General features: G+C 40.9%; 2 protein-coding genes across 4 annotated transcripts; one reads left to right on the top strand and one right to left on the bottom strand.

Annotated features, from left to right (window-relative positions):
* Positions 1-15: 15 nt before the first annotated feature.
* Positions 16-3,706, bottom strand: LOC115027662 (KATNB1-like protein 1). Of its 2 annotated transcripts, XM_029461138.1 has the most exons (10): positions 3,314-3,706; positions 2,192-2,304; positions 2,043-2,080; positions 1,678-1,954; positions 1,450-1,565; positions 1,308-1,358; positions 1,143-1,232; positions 889-993; positions 578-671; positions 16-485 (listed from the first exon to the last, which is right to left on the bottom strand). In XM_029461138.1, exons 2-10 carry the CDS (start codon positions 2,297-2,299, stop codon positions 453-455), a joined length of 912 nt encoding a protein of 303 aa, XP_029316998.1. In that variant the 5' UTR covers positions 2,300-2,304; positions 3,314-3,706; the 3' UTR covers positions 16-452. The 2 variants fall into 2 exon arrangements, with proteins under 2 accessions (XP_029316998.1, XP_029316999.1); XM_029461139.1 differs by lacking the exon at positions 3,314-3,706 and having other exon boundaries at positions 2,192-2,515.
* acp7 (acid phosphatase 7, tartrate resistant (putative)) lies at positions 2,850-16,267 on the top strand. 2 transcript variants are annotated; one of them, XM_029461135.1, is made up of 14 exons: positions 2,850-2,970; positions 4,033-4,169; positions 5,022-5,222; positions 5,312-5,494; positions 6,373-6,398; positions 7,288-7,385; positions 12,330-12,392; positions 13,113-13,227; positions 13,423-13,536; positions 14,695-14,761; positions 15,189-15,256; positions 15,349-15,420; positions 15,804-15,941; positions 16,054-16,267. In XM_029461135.1, exons 2-14 carry the CDS (start codon positions 4,061-4,063, stop codon positions 16,117-16,119), a joined length of 1,320 nt encoding a protein of 439 aa, XP_029316995.1. In that variant the 5' UTR covers positions 2,850-2,970; positions 4,033-4,060; the 3' UTR covers positions 16,120-16,267. The 2 variants fall into 2 exon arrangements, with proteins under 2 accessions (XP_029316995.1, XP_029316996.1); XM_029461136.1 differs by having other exon boundaries at positions 2,921-2,970; positions 4,054-4,169.
* The last annotated feature ends 2,623 nt before the right edge of the window (positions 16,268-18,890 follow it).

Below are 18,890 nucleotides of genomic sequence, written 5' to 3'. Positions count from 1 at the left end.
ATTTCAATACCAACCTTTAAATTGAAAATACACTTTTTATTCATTATCAAAAAGGTACAGTCAAAGATAATAGACACAAACAACATATCAATGAAACATTTTTACATTCATGAAAGAATCCAAAGTTCTGTGATATAACTGAACCTGCACAATGATCCTCTCGTTGCTCATAATTACAGCATCCCACTTGGTCAATGAAAAGACAATCAAGTCAAATTTGCTACAATTTCTATTGCACAGTCTCAGTGTTTGAAGTGTGCAAGTTCATCTGGTAGCCAATAAATACATCAAACTCTACAGATATCCCCTCAGGACAGGTACAGTACAAGCTAGAAGGTACTTTTTCTGTGGAAACAACAGCTGCTCCAATCTAATGATTCTACAAAGGATTCTTTGTTTTCTTTGGGAGGCTACCACCAGAGGAAGATCCGTTATCTGTTTCTTTGTTGCCGTCAGGTAAGTTGAGACAGGAAGGAGTCAATGACCTAAGGGAGAAAGATAAAGATGTAAGTCTAAGACTTGTTTTGAATCAGAACATTCAAAGTGGTAATGATTTATTCATACATGCAGCACTGACCTTTGCCATGTCTCCAGCTGTTCCTGGAACAGATTTCAGTAAAGGTTCCTGAAACCATAACTCCAACAACTGCTGGTTAAAGGCCTGGAAATTTCTGTAACAAAGTTTTAATAAATACTTTACTACAATGGCTGTGTATTCAGTAATAGTGGCACATTCTTGCTTGTATTAAGTGATGCTGTATGAATTTATATATGTTATTTGGTGTACTGTGTTCTAATGTTTTTTTATCTGCTTTGACAAAACTTTAATTGAATATATACAGTATTTATCCATCTGAAGTATCATACAGCTCATAGAACAACACTTACTTATCAAACAGAAGTTTTGTTGATCCACTATAGCCACTTGTTCTTAGCTCTTCCCACCAGTTTTTCAAAACTGAATTTATCCACTTTAAACCAACTATAAGATACCTGTGAGAATAAAAGACAATCTTAATGTATTAGTATTTATTATTCTTCCACATACTGTCCTGTTCCTCTATGTGCATAATGCATTTCATTCTGTCATAATTCAATTGCAGTGCAAAAACAATACACTTCATTGCAGCAGGAATACTCACTCTTCATATGGACGTTTGAGGACTTTCTTAACCAAAGGAAAGAGGTCAACACAACAGCCAATGGTGACCCTCTGGGAATCCTCCTCAATGCTGCAGAGAAAATTAAATATTAACTCAACTTCTAGGCAGAGATGCTCAGAATGTTGCAAATTTCAAGTCACTCACCTTTTGCTTATCAGTGGAAGAAAGTCAACGAACACACCAATGTCTTGTATTCTGTACAAAAACAGTGATGTAAAAAACTCTTTTGAAATTCTAAGAGAAATACTGTGTGGTACATTTATGAAACAGACTTTACACTACGTACCTCAGGAAATATGTCAACAGCTCTCCAACATTTCTCTGCCACAATGTTAAAGATACTTTCAGTCTCAGATTTCTTCCAAAGAGCACGTCAGTCATTGTGCTATGATCCCTTGTGAGCTGAAAAACATTGTTAGCTTCAGATGGTTTTATCTGCATATTAGTAAAAAAAAAAAGAAAACACAACACAAGAGACAGAAATATAGTCTGTGCTACGATAGTATTTCTGAACCTCAGTGAGTGGACTGTAGTCGGCTTGTTCAGACCCAGTTGTACCAGTCTTGTGGTTGTTTTTGACATTTAGTGGGAACTCCCAAGGGTCCATGTCAAATATCTCCTGTTGTTCGTCCTGCATGCAGTCTATCTCATTCTCCTTGTTTGCAGCATCATAACTCTTCCCAGTCCCGAGCTGCTTCCTCCGAGTCACCGTCAGATGATGGGTCTTCCTCTTACATGACACTACCCGCTTCACTCTGCCCGGGTTGTTGCCAGAGCGACTTACTGGAAACCTGGGTATGGTGAAATGTTAATTCTGTTGAAAACCAAATCACATCATGCATTTGCTGTAATGTAACCAAAACACATGCAAAGACCTACCTCTTTTTGTTGAACTCTTCATTTTTATCGTAATCCACCTGCATGTAAAAATACATTTTGCATGCTGCTGAATAACACATTTATAAAAAGCACAAGAGGACAAGCATACAGAGATACATTTGTGTATTATAATGTGTCACCCAGCTCACATCGGTTGTGTTTCTCCCATGAGGATAGGTCACTCTGTATTGGGATGCATCCTGTTGTACAGCATGTTCAAGATTTGGGTACTCTCCGTCTTCACTGTTGGAGTCCATTAGATCTAAAGAAAGACAAGCCCCTTTTAAGCTGTTACAATAAATTGTTATGACTAATTAAATAAATACAAGCTCACACAGTCAGATTATCACTGTGGTCAGGTCAACACAATGTCCGGCAGTGGCTCAGTCAGTAGGGGCTTGGACTGTGAGCCGTAGGGTTGCTGGTACAAGTCACCGACCAGACCTAAAAAATGGAGTGTGACTGCTACTTGGAGAGGTCCCAGTTCACCTCCTGCCCTGCCGTGGTGCCCTTGAGCAAGGCACTGGACATCCTCACTCCCATTGCACCCCGGGCGCTGTCCTATGAGCTACCCACTGCTCCTAGTACTAGACTCCTGGTACTAGGATGGGTTAAAAGCAGAGAACAAATTTCACTGTGTGTGCTGTGTGCTCTGCATGTGTGACCATTACAAAGAGGGTTTCATCCTTCCAAATCTTAAATAAGATAATCACAGTATGGTTTATGTATCTAAATCTCTTATTCACAGCATACATATTAAACATTTTTTACGTCTTTAGTTGTTAAAAAAATGAAAAAGTTTTCATTCTCCAGTTTTCCAGGCTAAACATATCTAAACACTATTTCCCACAATCCAAGTGGGCATTGTTGTAATTATTTGCAGTGACGTAGACCGGAAATGCTCCCGGGCCAAACAGCTCGTTGTGAGGTGAGTGTTTTTAGTTACTTTATTTAATATTTAGATAACGTTTTTGGGTCAGACAGTGTTTGAGATTGTGGGGAGGCTTATTCAGTATCTTTAAACTGTACGTGTTGTTCATATACAAAATAAAAAGCTTTTTTTTGGTACGAAACAGACGTAGCGTTAACTTAACGTAACGCTAGTTAGTAACTGGTAATAATTTGCCAGCTAACTGCTTAATTAGCTAAATAGACAGCTTAGCACGGTTTACCGTTACAACCAGTGGGCTATGAAACATTTCATAACCTTCAAAGCAACCCATAACTGCGTTAACGTGAAACAAACAACTTATCCTAAATGCTGTACTCACCTTGTTTTCCATTCCTCAGCAGAGACAATATAATTAAACCTTTCCTTTGATTCTTTCAGGCGACTGCCAACTAACTGTTAACTGACATCCAAATTCAACTGCTAATGCCGCCCAGCACCAGAGAATAAAGCGTCCTATTCATAATGCAGGTTGTGCAGTGTGCACCCTCTAGCGACTATTGAGATATCAATGGTGCAAACAAGCAAAACATTTCGTTAAAGCAGCGAATCGCACTGAAAGACACATTAAACTGAAGAGCCAGTTAACATAACTGATGTATAAGATCAACTGGTGTGGTGCTTTGTCTCAAATCAAACTTCCCTTTTGACCCTGACGGTGCCTTTACTCAGATCAGTGAAGCATATCAGCTGTTTGCCGTAGCACTTTATTGATCTGGGGCAAGTTGTGGCTTGTGTGAGCTAATCTCTTCTGTACTTGAGCTAACTTTGACTTCCCTGAATGCACAATGAAAAACAACATCAGCTGCTTTAATTGTCACATCATCTATTTCCGTGCTGTTCGGCTGACTATGTGGTTTTGGTTCTGCAGTTTCAACATTGGGATTCAGCATCATTTCAAAACAGACACAGACACATTGATCCACTTGGTTTTACATCAGTAGGCTCACTGTCACGTGATGACATGAAAGCTTTTAACATCATGTGATTGCAGTGATAAGATTATTTTATTTTCTGGGTGTGTGTTGCTTCTTTAACCAGACTGTTGCTCCTGCTGTCCAGTGTTAAAATGGAGTCTGTTCATGTTGCTTGTGCCTGGTTGAGCCTCGCACCCCTGTTGGTGTTTGGTGTTCCTCCCATTTGGACCGAGCCAGAGCAGGTGCACCTCTCCTATCCAGGTTAGTGTTTGAACTATTTCCATCTGCCTCATCATGTGTTTTCATTTAGGGATACCATTTTCTGCTTAGTAATACAAACCAGTATCAAGGTCAAATGGATTGCAGATTTACAGATGTTTTGTACAAATCATTCAATAATATAACAACTGAAAGCACTGGTACATTTGACTAGTAATTGTCCTTACGAGCACTGTTTTTGCAGAAGTGTTGTAAATCGTAAGGTTTTAGCAAAAGCCTGTTTTTGGGAAGTAGTGAGCACACAACTGAGACTTGGATTATACTGCAGGAGTGTGCGACATTTTGTAAACCGATGTTTGGATATAGTTTTGCTTTTGTTACACGCAGAAAATCTAAGTTTTCTTCACACATTCAAGGTAACACAGGGTCAGTAATTCATATACAAATGATCATTTTGGCGGTGAAGTATTCCTTTAATGGCTGAAGGCCTTTTTGAAACTTTAATATTTATTACCTGTGTACTCTCTGTAAGTCATTTAGGTTAAAGCCACCAAATGATTGCCTCAACTTCCATACATATAGCTGATGTTACCCTTGGTGTACACAGTCTGTGCAGCATAAATGCTCTTTCGATCATTCCCCATGAAGGTGAAACGTGGTAGTCATTAAATGCGTCGATGTCTTGATGAAATGAGTACCTGGCCAGTCATCCGCTTATCTCAGCTTTCTGATGGTAATATCTCGCCAGCGGGAAGATCAAAAGCGCCACTCTTGTGCAAAGTCAGCCTTTTCATAAGCATCTCTTGGCTTTTATAGATGCATCAGTAAGGGAATTCAGTTGTTATGTCGGATCAATCTACATCACGATTCCAATGATTGGGCTTTTCATTCCAGGAATGCCAGGTTCTATGGTAATGACCTGGACCACCTTCAATGAGACGGAGAGCAAGGTGGAGTACGGACTTCTGGGAGGTCGGCTCTTTGACATATGCGCCAAAGGTGACAGTACTTTGTTTGTGGACTCAGGAGAGGAGAAGAGGAAGATGTATATCCACAGAGTCACTCTCAAAGACCTCAAACCTGCTGCTACTTATGGTGAGTGGAGCTTTAATATTAATGACCTTTTCTAATAACATACTTGTAAGAGTTTACATAAGAGTTTTTCTCCTCTTGTGTACTTTCAGTCTACCACTGTGGGAGTGATGAGGGCTGGAGCGACGTGTTCTCCTTCACTGCTCTGAATGACAGCACTAGCTTCAGTCCCAGGTTTGCTGTGTATGGTGACCTGGGCAATGAGAACCCTCAGTCTCTGGCTCGACTGCAAAAGGAGACACAGCTTGGCATGTACGATGTCATCCTTCACGTCGGTAAGCACCACACTGTTAAAAGTATTACAACTTTTTGCAATGTGAAAGCTGCAAAGAGACATTAAGTTTTATCAGCTGTTCTCTGAGGCTTCAGTCATCCACAGATACCTCACACAGCTTTCAACAGATTGTATTAACATAAATCAAATCCAGTAAGCTAGCTGAGTCATTCCAACAGAAATGTCTCATGAAGAGGTAATATATCATGATGACCGTAATCATTATAATAATACCCATTTGTCATTTGCATGCTACGTTTTAACACAATTTGTGTTGGATGCCGGTCACTTGCTTACTTAATCACTTCACAGTTGAAAATGTGAATAGAATAGTGAGTAGAAACAGAAAAGTGGTCTGTGTTGTGCCAAAATGTGTCATGTCTCGATTTATGCGATAAACTTAATTTAGCATAAAAACAAAAAGCTGCCATCTCTAAAGCTCACAAGTTCCAGCGTATATCTCCCCGTAAAATCACAAGTTGTCATTTATATATCCCATTTTCTGTATGGATTAAACAAACTAGATATAACACATTTATAGTGAGTGGTAGGCAGATTTAATTACCTTCATACAGAGCCAGGCTACCTGTTTCCTGTCTTTATGCTAAGCTAATCAAACTGCTTTAGCTTAATATTTAGTGTACAGACATGACACTGGAATCAATCTCATCTAACTCGATTAAGGGCATTAACCAATTATTACTTTAAGTGCATTATCCTATAACAAAGGAGTAAAGACCCATTTTTGGGGAAACACTATTTTGGCACAGTGCACCACAGATATACATATTTCTGTTACCTTTTTACTTTTGGAAAGTAACAACCTTAAAAACACTTAAAGATTATTTCTCATCTGTAGAGTTTTGTTTTGTGTTACAGGGGACTTTGCCTACGATATGCATGAGGTATTTAACTTTTTAATATGATGAACTCTTATCACATTTGTGCCCAGTTAAGGTCACTGACAGCGAATGTCTTTCATCAATAGGGTATATTCTTAAAGCCACTCAGATATTCCACTAATTCCTCAGTGACAGATGAGATAAGCCACTTCACCGTTCTCCACTGCCTCCGTCCCAAGACTCACCACTATTTATTATCAGTGCATATTACGGCTCTCAGCTGCGGTTCAGACACACAGCTTATGATTAGCATTACTGTGAAATGCCGTAAGCCAGCGGTGAAAGACGAGAGTCAGGGTCAAGTCGCCCCAAGTATTTCTTGAATAAAATAAGGGCCATTCAAAACCCCAAATCTTAAATCTCAATAACATGTTTGCTCATCTGAAAACCTCCCAACCAATATTTAGCATAACCTTGTCTTGGATGCTGATGTTATTTTTCCTGAAATGAGTTCCTGCATCATTCCTGCCCTTTTTCTTCCAAATATGGAGAAATGCTAAATGCAATCAGCAGACTACGGCAAACATTAAGAACTCATAATTCATCCAAGCTGTGTTTTTGTATCTGGAATGTGCAAGTACATTCTGTGGCTTCCCTGATATTATAAATAGAAAAGCACAGAAAGTGAATTTAGTCTGAAAAGTCATTAATGATTGTGGCAGGTGAAAGCCATCATTATAGCCATGAACCGCAGTGTGCTTTTAAAAGCTGCGTTAGCATATCTAAGCGAGGTTTGTTTGGTAGGCCATACATTCCTGATGCTGTCTGGAAATCGGACTTACGTAGTTCACACTAATTTGAATGAGCACTGATTGAAGAAGAATGAAACATTGTTGTCTCGTGGCAAAAATGTTTGCCGCAATATATTAATGGCTGAACGTCACTGTTCTAGGACAATGCCAGGATCGGAGATGAGTTCATGAGGCAGATCCAGTCCATAGCAGCCTATGTGCCCTACATGACCTGTCCAGGCAACCACGAATCAACATAGTAGGTGGAAGTTAATTTATTTTTGAGTGACATTTATGGAATAATTGTTTCTTAAAGGAATAGTTTGGATTGTTGAAGTGGGGTTGTATGAGGTACCTATCAGTAGTCTGTGTATTATTTACAGTAAATGGCAGTCGGCACGCCCCCAGTTTGGAGAAGCAGACAGTAGTAACTGCACAGGAGCTAAGTTACTATGTACTGCTGTGGACGGGGGCAGCAGCAAAACTCATTTTAGCCACTTAAAAACAATATCTGTTTTAAATGTACGCTTTACCTTGCCGTCAGGTAATGTAAAATTACTGTTTTCGTTGATGCAGTCTTGTGGCTTTTAAGAGAGCCTAGATTCAGCCTCGGTTCCCCATCAGAGAGCTGTGTCTCACGGCAAGGTAAAGCGGGGAAAATATTCTTAATACATCATACATTTAAACATATAAAACATTTTTTAGTAGGCTAAAATATATTTTGCTTCCTCCCGTCCACAGCAGTAACTTGCTTAGCTTCCGTGCTTGCACTCTGGAAACTGTCTGTTCCCCTAACTGGGGCCATGCCGATCAGCATCTACTGCAGGTTATACGCTTCCTAAGGAGAAGTGACTCATATAACCACATTTAAGAGAAATTCAGTCAGTGATACAATGTGGAAGCTGTCTGACTCGTTCCGCTCCGTCTTCTGCTTTCGATTAGCTGATGTTTTCCTTTTTGTTGACATTTTATGCCACATTCTGCTTAGGGGCAAAAGTATGATTAATGGGTTTTGGGCAAAAATAGCAGTACATCCATAATGTTGAGAGCCTTGCCAGACACCTCATGACAAATTGTATTCAGAACGTGTGTGTGTGTGTGTCAGTGTGTGTGTGTGTCAGTGTGTGTGTGTGTCAGTGTGTGTTCCACTAAAAAGAACACACTTTGGTCTGAAACCTCGTCACTGTACCATCTGAACAGATGGGAGCTATTTTGGTCTCTAAAGGCTGGAGCCGCGTCGGGAACCACCAACATCAACAAGGCAACACGCTCCAGAACAAACATTTATCTGACTGGGAATCATCAGCTCACTATATGTTTTTCTGTTCCCAGAGGGAACTCTGTGTGCGTATTGACGACTCATATTCACTGAACGCGGTGTTCACATTCATTGTCTGGGACATTGAGAAAGGAACAACGCAGCAACTCAAGTGTGGAAAAAAACCAACTAATTTAGAGTTGAAACCAGTAGTCTATTTATTGATCAGAAAAATGTAAGAATTTAAATTCTACAATTATTTTTAATAATAATTGTTGATAATCTGCGTTTTGTAAGAAGGAATACTAAACATATGTTAGTTCCAGCTGCTGGAATGTGAGGATTTGATGCTTTTTGTTGTGTTACATGATAGTAAAATGAATATCTTTCAGTTTTGGACTGATAGCCAGACAGAAAATGCAATTTGAGTTTTGAATCTGGTAAATTGTGGTTGACATTTTTCAGTATTTCATGACATTTTATAAATAAAATCTTTCCTAGGTTAAAGGGGAAACAGACAACTTTTCAACGCCCCCATCGTTTCCAAGTGGGATTACTTTTGGCGCCGCCGTCGCAAAGACAACCCGATCGCTTTCCGTTTTCCTCAGAGAAGACTAATACCAACAACACAGGACTCAGTGACGCATTTTGATTCCCAGAGTTCACTTGGTTGTTCCACCATCCGCTATTTCCTCTACTGGGGACAGTAACTGCAAACAACTTACATATACACCCTTTGGTAACGGGAGAACCAATCTGAACGCTGATGGTGTCACTATTCTATAGCCATTACTTTATGCAATCAGTATTTACTTCATAATGATAAGGTAAAGCAAAATAACTTGTCTATTGCCACTTTAAGTAAGAAAATAATGTGCAAACTAGTTGTAGCAGCCTTGTTGTACATTGATATTCTGACATTCATATTGCATCTTTGTCCCTTTTAACTTTGTTATTATTTCCCCGCAATGCAAATAATCTATCAGGGTGGTTTGAATAATATGGAACAAAAATGCACCACTGTCGAGGAATTGTCAGCCATAAACAAAACAACATTGAGTTCACTTCAATGTTGTTTTGTTGAAGACGTGTAAAAAATAAAGAGAGCGATACCTTCCAGCAGCATCATTTCAAGCAGCTAATGTATTCATAAATTCCAAGCACATCTGCTGGAGTCAGTTGTGTGTGTTTATCCATATTGAAACGTTTAGAGGTGACTGATCTTGCACCATAATATTTACTTGCTGCTATACTGACGGTCCTCGCCTGGCCCTGCGCTGTGTAATGCGACTACTGTCTGGTCTTTATTAAGGAGCTGCGAACAGTAGTCTCTTTTTCTTGGCGCTGCATGCTGACATAAGAACCTAATATCAAGAAACAGCTCGCTGTTATATTACATAACCCGAAATGCAACCCCTCTCCCTCCTTCTATACCTAAATGTGTGTTTTGTTCTGTGGTATTGTTAAGAATCCAAATATTCCCAGCAGCTGGCCCCTGCTTTTCCTTCCTCACTGTCTGATGTGCTCTCTCTCACTATACTTCTCTATTCATCTCTCTTTCCAACCTCAAAAACATAATGGGTAAAAAGGCAATTGAAACATGGCTGACCACAAACGTTTTCACTCAGCATTCCAGCAGGATGAGAACAGTGGACACACTGAAGATGCTAAGGCCCCAATCAAGACTGTCTTTGTTCACCACGCACACTGTGGTTCATCAGGCCGTCGGAGGGACAGGAAACGACCATCTCAGTTTGAAACGTTGCCCTCTGATGGAAGATAGTGACATGCTTCCTGAAGACTACAACTGGTTCCTTTAGTTTCTCTAACTGCCTGGATTAAGCTCATCAGATGATGAAAGGGAAAAGTTGATGAAGAGGGGGAAAGTCTTGTTGGGTCAGTTTAAGAGTCAGGATGTTCACATTGACTTTGACAGCCACCGGATTTTTATCTTGATCTTGTTTTAATGGAAAAGCAAACGCACATGGAAACGAGCGTGCTTTGGGTCACAGAGGATGACTCGCACGTTACGATTAATGAGACAAATGTCATTTTATTAGATTTCTATCAGATTTTCCCTCACTGAGCCACAGAACCAGACTTTAAAGCCTACAGGTGAATTTATTTATACAGGCTAATCGTTTCCGGAGGGCGTGTTTAGTTGTATCGCTCTGTTTGGATTCCTAGAGAGTATGTGTATTGCTTTTACTGAATACAAAATTGACCCTCCACATGATTGCTGGTACACTTCCCAGCCACAAGGTGGGAGTGTGAACCCATCGTATGACTGTTCCTGGTTCAATGCCATAACTGAGAACTTCAGATCATAATTGATTTTCACAGCAACAGAACTCACTCTTTAACTCTATTTTATTTTGCATTACTTGTCTTGTTAGATTAGAATATACTGTACATTTCAGTTGATGCATTGTTTTCAATGCTATGATGCTTGTCTTAAATATTTTCCGCACAATCAGGACTAGAATATGAAACTTTAGCTGCTTGATTTGTGGTAAACATAGTATGGTTCACATAAACAAAGTTTTCAAGATGGACATAAAGAGATACCAAGTTATTCTTCTTCGTGCTAAAAGATCACTGATTACAAACGGGCATCTGCTGGATTATCACACTGGTCCTGGTCATTTAATCCTGACCTCGCTGTCGCATTAGTTTTCCGATTTATTCAGCATCAGTAAAGGTCTCTGTGATCTTCCTTTTGTGTCGCTGTCGCTGTTCCTGGCCTTTGACCTCTGACCCAGCTGCGCTCTAGTTCCCCCTAACCCCACATTAACCCAGTCAGTGCAGGGATCTGAACTGTCCCACCCTAACCCTGCGCAGTCCAGAATAGTCTCCCTTATGTAAGATAAGAAAACAATCATTCCCATCACCTCGCTTAGTTAATGGCCCGTTGAGAAGATTGGCTCCTGCTTTCATGCGGAAATTAAAAACTGAAAAGAGACTGGCGGGTTGGCGTCGAGGAGAGCTTTCCATGAAGGAGCTTTTTCTTTTTTTAGATGGTGCACCCATTGTAATATTTGTAATATTAGCGCTGGTTTGATGTGCTGGATGTTGTTTTTGATTATTTCTTGTCTTAAAGGACATGTCTGTGTACGATTGTGTGCAGTGCAAAGAGTCTAGAATTTAGTAGTGGTGATTGTGGTAGCAGCGATTGATAACTGCAAGCATCCTACTATATCTGGATCAAGCAGGAACCACCACATCTCAGCCCTGAAACCACTGGAAGTGCCTTAAGACGTGATTCCTCCGGATCTAAAATTATACTGTTCTTTAAAGAAGACGTCATGGTTTTAAGAGGGGTATATTTAGCGGCCTATTTTCTTGATTGACAGGTGTAGTTTGATCAGCCATGGTGGCTCCTACTTTCTTGTCCCTTCTCGGCTCCATCCAGGCTCCCCCACGTTGCCCAAATTTTGATTATCTGACCATGATGCTAAGCTTCAAAACCTCCCCTCAGAGACCTATAGGGTGAGGTCACAAAAGCTACGTCCATGTTTTTCTACAGCCTCTAATTTGGAGAGGCAGCCACTGATATCCTGGCGACAGCAATATGTACGGTTTCTCAGAATATCTAAAACTAGCTTCATATTTCTTTTTTTAAAGTTTGAAGCAGATGTCACCACCATAGCTTGATGGTCACCTTTATCCAATGATGTACCACCCCAAGCTTTCTGCCAGGTTGAAATGAAGGAAGAAAAGTGACATGAAACAAAAGAATTGCACCAAAACGAGGCAGTTCAAGAATGACTGGCATTATATTTCATAGCAAAGCTGAGAGTTATCTTCAGTGTATTGTGTAGGCACCACAAAGCAAGAGAGAGCAGGAGTCTGTGGTGTTAATTGCCGTATCTTAGATATTCAAAGAACGTAGATTATATGATCAGTCCGTCTAACCAACTTTTTCTTTATCTTTTTTGCCCACAGTAACTTCTCAAACTACAGGAATCGCTTCAGCATGCCAGGCCAGACTGAGAGCCTGTGGTACAGGTAAGAGACAAAAGAATATGTCGGCCCTTTGAGGTACTTAACCACAAGCAGTTTTGGTCTGTAGTAGTGGCTCGCTGCACAAACAGAGCTCGGAAAGAAAAATCATTTATTTTCCAACACGGGCCCCATGTGAAGGTTTACTAAACCTACTGTATTTCAGTCAGCATTAATGAGCTGTAAGAGGCAGCCCAGGAGGATTTGGCAGCAGAGGAGCGCTCTCCTATCTCAGGGACGAGGGGGCTACACAAAGGAGCTATACATCTAACTAGGTGACTCATAGCCCACTACAGACCTCCTTCCCTCAGACAGTAAGATAATACCTTTCTCGACCACAGGCCAGCTGCCCGCTGATCAATCCCTGGGCCTAAACGCAGAGCCGGTTAGGAACAAGGGGAGGCAATCTGAAGTCCCACGACTGCTACTGGAAACTGTTAGGTTCACAACACACAGCGCACATGTACAGAACACACGCTTTTCCATGAACCCTGCAGGATGAACACGTAAGCACTCATGTTACAGCAGGGAGTTAATTCACTAAAGTGGATCTGGCACTGCACTCGGCAGCAAAATGTCAGTCGAGAACGTTGCCTGGATTTGGAAGTATTTTTCACACATATCTGGCGTTTAGAGTGAGGCCTGTTTTTGCTTATGCACTGACTTTCTGCATGCTTCCTCTGCTGGGTCGTGGCTGTGTATCATTTTAACGATGTATGTCCGCAGCTGGAACCTGGGGTCAGCGCACATCATCTCCTTCTCCACAGAGGTTTATTTCTACCTCGAATACGGCCTGGAGCTCCTCTTCAAACAGTACGAGTGGCTGAAGAAAGACTTGGAGGTAATAACCGCAGCAGTTATGTAGATGATGTGCTCCCTTTGATTCCCACACTTCCACGATCTAGTGTAATAGTATTTCTATTCTTTCTTTATTCATAAAAAATCTACTGAAACGGAAATGTCTTCTTATCCCCACGTCTTTATCAGACACACGCTCACATGTGCGTCTCTTCACCAATCACTTCTCCCAACCTAGGAGGCCAACAAGCCAGAGAACCGAGCAGTGCGTCCGTGGATCATCACCATGGGACACAGACCCATGTACTGCTCCGACGACGACCAGGACGACTGTACCAACTTCGACTGCCATGTAAGTAAACTCTTTTTCTAATGTACACAGTAACTAAAACTAAACTTCTGATTTCTTCACACTACCATGTTGAATATTGGTGTTAAATCACACTGACATGCAGTTTTATAAGAAGCATCAACATCAGGCATATTCAATCAATCAACCTTTTTAGATGGCCTTGATTTATGAAAAGGGGAAGTGCCAAAGGACATTTCCATTTCCTATGTCCAAACAGTGAAGCTAGGAATTTAAAAGTGAAAAGAACGTTTTAATGTTAGTAGCAGGTTGTCGTTTTGATAAACACAATGTTGCATTTAACATCTTTTTCAATTCAGTTGGACTCTTCTGAATTCCCTCTGCGGAAACAGCCTGGGTTAAAACCTTTTAACAAAATAAGTATTTCTGTGGTTAACAAAATATTAACAATCAAACACACATAAACTTGGAGTATTAGCCTGTTGTTTAAATAAAAGCACAGTGATAATACGTTTAACAGTAAAGGGAGGAATTTGAATGTGAAAACAATGCGCCACTTTATTCTTCGAAGTAGGTTGTTGTGGTTTTAATAAACACACCGTGCCACTCGCACCACTACTAAGTCTCAAGTGTGAACATTCAATGACTTTGCTGCATTCCTGATGGCAGACATTTTATTAGCAAAGTATAATTATAAACGTTTTGGTAATACGACTTGGTTCCTAACCTTTCATTTAATTTGGCCAAGCAACCGAAAGTATATCATTGCCCTAAAACATTTAGTTAATTGCCTACAAAGCTCTCAAAGTTTATTTCACAGTGTTCTCTGTAGAGAGCAGCACATCTGTATTGTTAAAGGTTTTATTTTATCATCTAAAAAGTATTTGTAAGATTTGTTTTCTGCTGTGTTGCCAGGCACTTTAATTACCCCTGGTAGCAGACGTGTCGCACATGTTGCAGGCCGGCCAGTCCACATCGCAGCCCATAAGCAGCTATGCTGTCATAATCACTGTATTTTGTACCAAATAGTTTCCACTTAGACTTACTTCCCTCAGCACTTGGCACTGTTTGGAGTGAGACTGACACATGCATGCTGTCAGGTAGTGTTTCAGGTGGCAGGTAGTGTTTCAGGTGGCAGGTAGTGTTTCGGAAACTAACGCCGGTTCACGCTGACATTATTCCTCTCTTGTTTCATCTCAGGTCAGACTGGGACTCAATGACACCAAACTGCCAGCTCCTGGTCTAGAGGATCTGTTTTACCGCTACGGTATGGTCTCTATTTGACAACCAGCTGTGTGCCGCTAATGGGTGTTTAAGATCACAAATTTGCACGCTCAGACAGACTAATGTCCCAACAGTTGCAGAGAGCAAAGCGATCCAAACATTCTTTTTCTGTTTTAATAGCAGGCCTCTGGTCTGGCTGGCATCCCAACAGCCCACTTGCAAATGTGTTTCCTGTATTACATTTCTCAGACCTTTTGTTTGTTGCATTTAATTGTTTAAGTCACGGTGGAACTATGAACGTTATGGTTGCTCTGTTTTCAGGCTTTTGTTGATTGCTAAGAAATCTCAAGATTAAATGAGCAGAGGGTCTGAGAAACATTAGATTAAACAAAGAAAGTGTTTAACTGAGCTGTTTGGACAGTTAGTTTTTCTTTGGAAGGTTGCTGATTATCATCAAATGCCTTTCACAGGAGTGGATGTGGAGTTGTGGGCACACGAGCACACATATGAGAGGCTTTGGCCCGTCTACGGTGACAAGGTCAGCTCCTGTATTCTTAATTCACCACATTCTTACATCTATAGTCTTTGTTTTGGATCAGTGAAAGAAACTTGATGTGTTTTTCTATTTAGGTGTACAACGGGAGCAGATCGCAGCCTTATGTGAACCCAAAAGCTCCTGTACACATCATCACAGGCTCAGCCGTAAGTACTTCCACATCACTGCATAGCTCTTAATGTTTCCCAACACAGATCAGTTCATAAATTGAGCAGCATAAACAAAAACAATGTTATGTATTGTTCACAGTCCTCTCTGTGCAGCAGCAGTTGGTATGCCACACGAGTTTAGTACCAGCTGCTCCTCTGGTTAAGTGTTTTTTGATGTGGTAGAGAGCTGTGCAGGGCATGCTTCGTCATCCAACCACAGAGGGATTAGTCATCGGCATATCAAAATGTGGCCAGACTCACACCGAGGCTCAGCCACAGTTGTAAATGTCAGGGCTTTGTGGACAGAGCTCATTGAGGCATGTGGATCATCACTAACACATATCACATATTTAGTTTAATCACTGTTGATTCCTCTGCAGGGCTGCAGAGAGAAGACGGACAGGTTCAATCCAAACCCCAAAGAGTGGAGCGCTTTCCGCAGCACAGACTACGGCTACACCCGCATGCAAGTGGTCAACGCGAGCCACGTTTACTTGGAGCAGGTCTCCGATGACCAGGTGAGCACACATGGAAAAGACATGCACACAAGCACAGAAAAGTGAAAGGATACATATGAAGGTCAAAGAGTATTGCCTGAAGTCATAACAAATACTTTTCTGTGTGTTCTAGTATGGGAAGGTGATTGACAGCATATGGGTGGTGAAGGAAAAGCACGGCTTCTCTGCCTGGTTCTGAAGACTGCCATGCTTTAAGAACTAATCAGGAAATGCTCTTTTTCACACCAATCATGCACTGATGATGAAAGTTCCTGGTTATTTAGCTTTTGAAATTAATACTATGTATGTTAAGATACGTTTGAATAAATTCTACTTTAAAAAAAAAATGGATCTCTCGATCGGTCCTTCCTCCAAAACCATCTAATTCATCACTGTCGTCTAACTTTTCATTTTTTTTGTAGTAAGGCCTACACATCGGGGGCCTGATGAATAAAAGACACACAAATCTAAACTTAAATGTAAATCAGAACTATTCATACCCAGTAAACAGTTACACAATGTATATGCTTTTGTTGTGAAAGGTAAGATTGGAAGAAGTGGATCTGGTCTACGCTGCCCCCAGAAAAATCTGCCTTGTTCCGGAAAAAAGGATGTTGCTTTTTCAGCACGTAATATTTGGGTTCTGTGTGAAAGTATTCATGACAAAAACAAAAGTTTGAAAAAAATATATTGACGTGCAGAAAGAAAACTTGTCATCGACAGGTAGCTGCCTGAATAATCTAGACAGCATGAGTCTGGCAGACACCGGGCCCTATTCCCTTCAGAGCATATTTTTCATTTAAAAAAACCTGGAAATGCACTTTCACAGATCAAGTCCCCCCTCTATCAGGCTATGAAGATGACAGATTCCCCCTTGGCTAATCCTATCAGGAAATTGGAACCTCATTTCATTGTCCATCTGTGTGGCCGTCAGGACCTGAGACGAAAAGAAAAAGTCTATTACGCCTACACAAAAGGGCTGTTATGCAACTCTTGGGCACTGTTGCTCATGCCATGACTCTCACCACTATGTTGGTATTCATTTCTTATAACCGCATGCTGCCTCTGATGAATATTGGCGCTCACTACACAGCGTCTCTGCATGTCTCTGTGTTTTGAGCTGTCAAGCTGTCTGTTAGCGCCAGAGTTTAATGATGTCTGCATAATTCTGTTGACACAACTTAGTTTACATTATACAAAATCAATGATTCGTTAACACTACGCACATGAGTTAACTTAGAGCACGTTATTTGGCAGCCGTTTTTTATCCAAAGCACATGCAATATTATGAGAGGGTATATGTTAATCACTCTTGGAAACTGCAAGACTGAATGCAAGACCAATAACCAGTTTACACTTGGTCAAAATGTGTCACAACAAGTTAGTTAACCGAGAGTTATTGTTGAAAGTACAAAAGTAGTCAGGCGCCAGTAGCACGTGTGTAAACCTAACCGAGGATTTGTTGAGCTTCTCTCTGATGCCGATGCTCCGCTGCGCAGTGGTGTCTGGCAGACGAAGGAGACGCAAGCGTACAGTGATCACACCTCGCACTCTCGTGCTCTTTGTGTGCCTACCCACTGCTAGCTGCCACTCACACACAGTCTTATGATTGTAAAAGTGTCTTTGTAGAGAAGGCCCCGCACCACTGAGGTCCTCACCTTTTACCTGCTCATGCTATACTCTGTGTGTTGATGTCTCCCACTAATTGAGTGACACAAGGAAGAAGTGACGCTAAGTGCAGACTGCAGAGACCAGCGGGGGGGCTGGGGAGGAGAGCAAGTGCTGCCAGACTGTAGCCTACATTGAGTCATTGTAATTATTAACAATTGTTAGCAACCACATTTATAGTGCAATAAATGTTGGTTGTTTTCAAGTTAGTCATTATTCTAAAATGTATGGTGCGAAATTAGATGAATGGAAAGTTCTTGCCTTAAATAACGAGCATGTCATGATGCGTGCACGTTCCTCATCATTTAGTTCATGTGATTTCTTGGAATCCAGAAATAAAAACATTGATCACAATCCAGGAAAAAAAGAGCAAGGAGAAAATAACACTTCAGATCACATGCCGGTTCCTGAAATATGATGTGCTTATTGCCGCCTATAATAGAGGAACAGCAGGTTTGTGGCGGTTGAGGGCTTTTGATGACAAAAAGTGATTATTGCCTTAAATGGGCAACAGAATTTATAGCACTTCCTCGTCTGCTCCATTTTAGCTAATATATTTCTCTCAGCCAAGGACTTTGGCCGGTCCGAAGTCAGATTTTGTTCTTCTTTCTTTCTGTCTTTAGACATGAAGCAGACTGAATGAAATACCTTGCTTCTGGTGTATTCTTGTGCACTGGTGCTCCTGGCAGTTTAATGTGCTACATTTCACTGTAATTTGTTAGTCCTCATCAGGTTAGTTTAACATTGCCAGTTAATGGCCTTGTAAATCAGGTCTTGCCGTCCGGTTATATTCTAAAGTTTCTGAGACCTTGACATGACCACATAACCTTCCCACTTAAGTGAACTTCATCCTAGCAGGCTTCGTTCTAAAATAAAACATCAACGTCTATTTATCTCTTCCCAAGCTAATGGCTCAGTAAACCCTAAAAGTAATGAACCACATTGGGAAGCAGATGTCTCTTCCTCTACACCGAACAGCCGTCAGGCCTCTCTTTAAGAACTCTCCGGATTCACTTCAGATAATCTCTGTGGTTTACCAACATTATTTATCTGTTTTCAAGAGTCTCTAGACAACATTCTCACCCACTTTGCAACACTGAAGGAAGCCACACCATCAGCTGATCACCTCCACAGGTACTCATCCATGTTAGAAGCACTGCATGGTGAGTGTTGGAGGCGATTTCAAGACTTTAAAACAGTTGAGAATGAAATGCACATGGTTCATTTACATGCAATGTGGATGATGCACCCAGTGATGTTCAGCTTGAACTCATTGACCTGCAGTCTGACACACTTCTGTCA

This window comes from Cottoperca gobio, chromosome 22 (assembly GCF_900634415.1).
Source record: "Cottoperca gobio chromosome 22, fCotGob3.1, whole genome shotgun sequence".
Classification (NCBI taxonomy): Eukaryota; Metazoa; Chordata; class Actinopteri; order Perciformes; family Bovichtidae; genus Cottoperca; species Cottoperca gobio.
This window is presented reverse-complemented; position numbering and strand designations above follow the sequence as displayed.

Bases quoted from the DNA above. Each gene is read 5' to 3' on its own strand.
- LOC115027662 (XM_029461138.1), bottom strand. From the start codon at position 2,299: ATGGACTCCAACAGTGAAGACGGAGAGTACCCAAATCTTGAACATGCT. The intron at 2,081-2,191 runs GTGAGCTGGGTG...TTTTACATGCAG, and splicing joins ATGGGAGAAACACAACCGAT to GTGGATTACGATAAAAATGA. The intron at 672-888 runs GTAAGTGTTGTT...ACTTTGTTACAG, and splicing joins ACAAAACTTCTGTTTGATAA to AAATTTCCAGGCCTTTAACC.
- acp7 (XM_029461135.1), top strand. From the start codon at position 4,061: ATGGAGTCTGTTCATGTTGCTTGTGCCTGGTTGAGCCTCGCACCCCTG. The intron at 13,537-14,694 runs GTAAGTAAACTC...GTTTCATCTCAG, and splicing joins GTACCAACTTCGACTGCCAT to GTCAGACTGGGACTCAATGA. The intron at 14,762-15,188 runs GTATGGTCTCTA...TGCCTTTCACAG, and splicing joins GGATCTGTTTTACCGCTACG to GAGTGGATGTGGAGTTGTGG.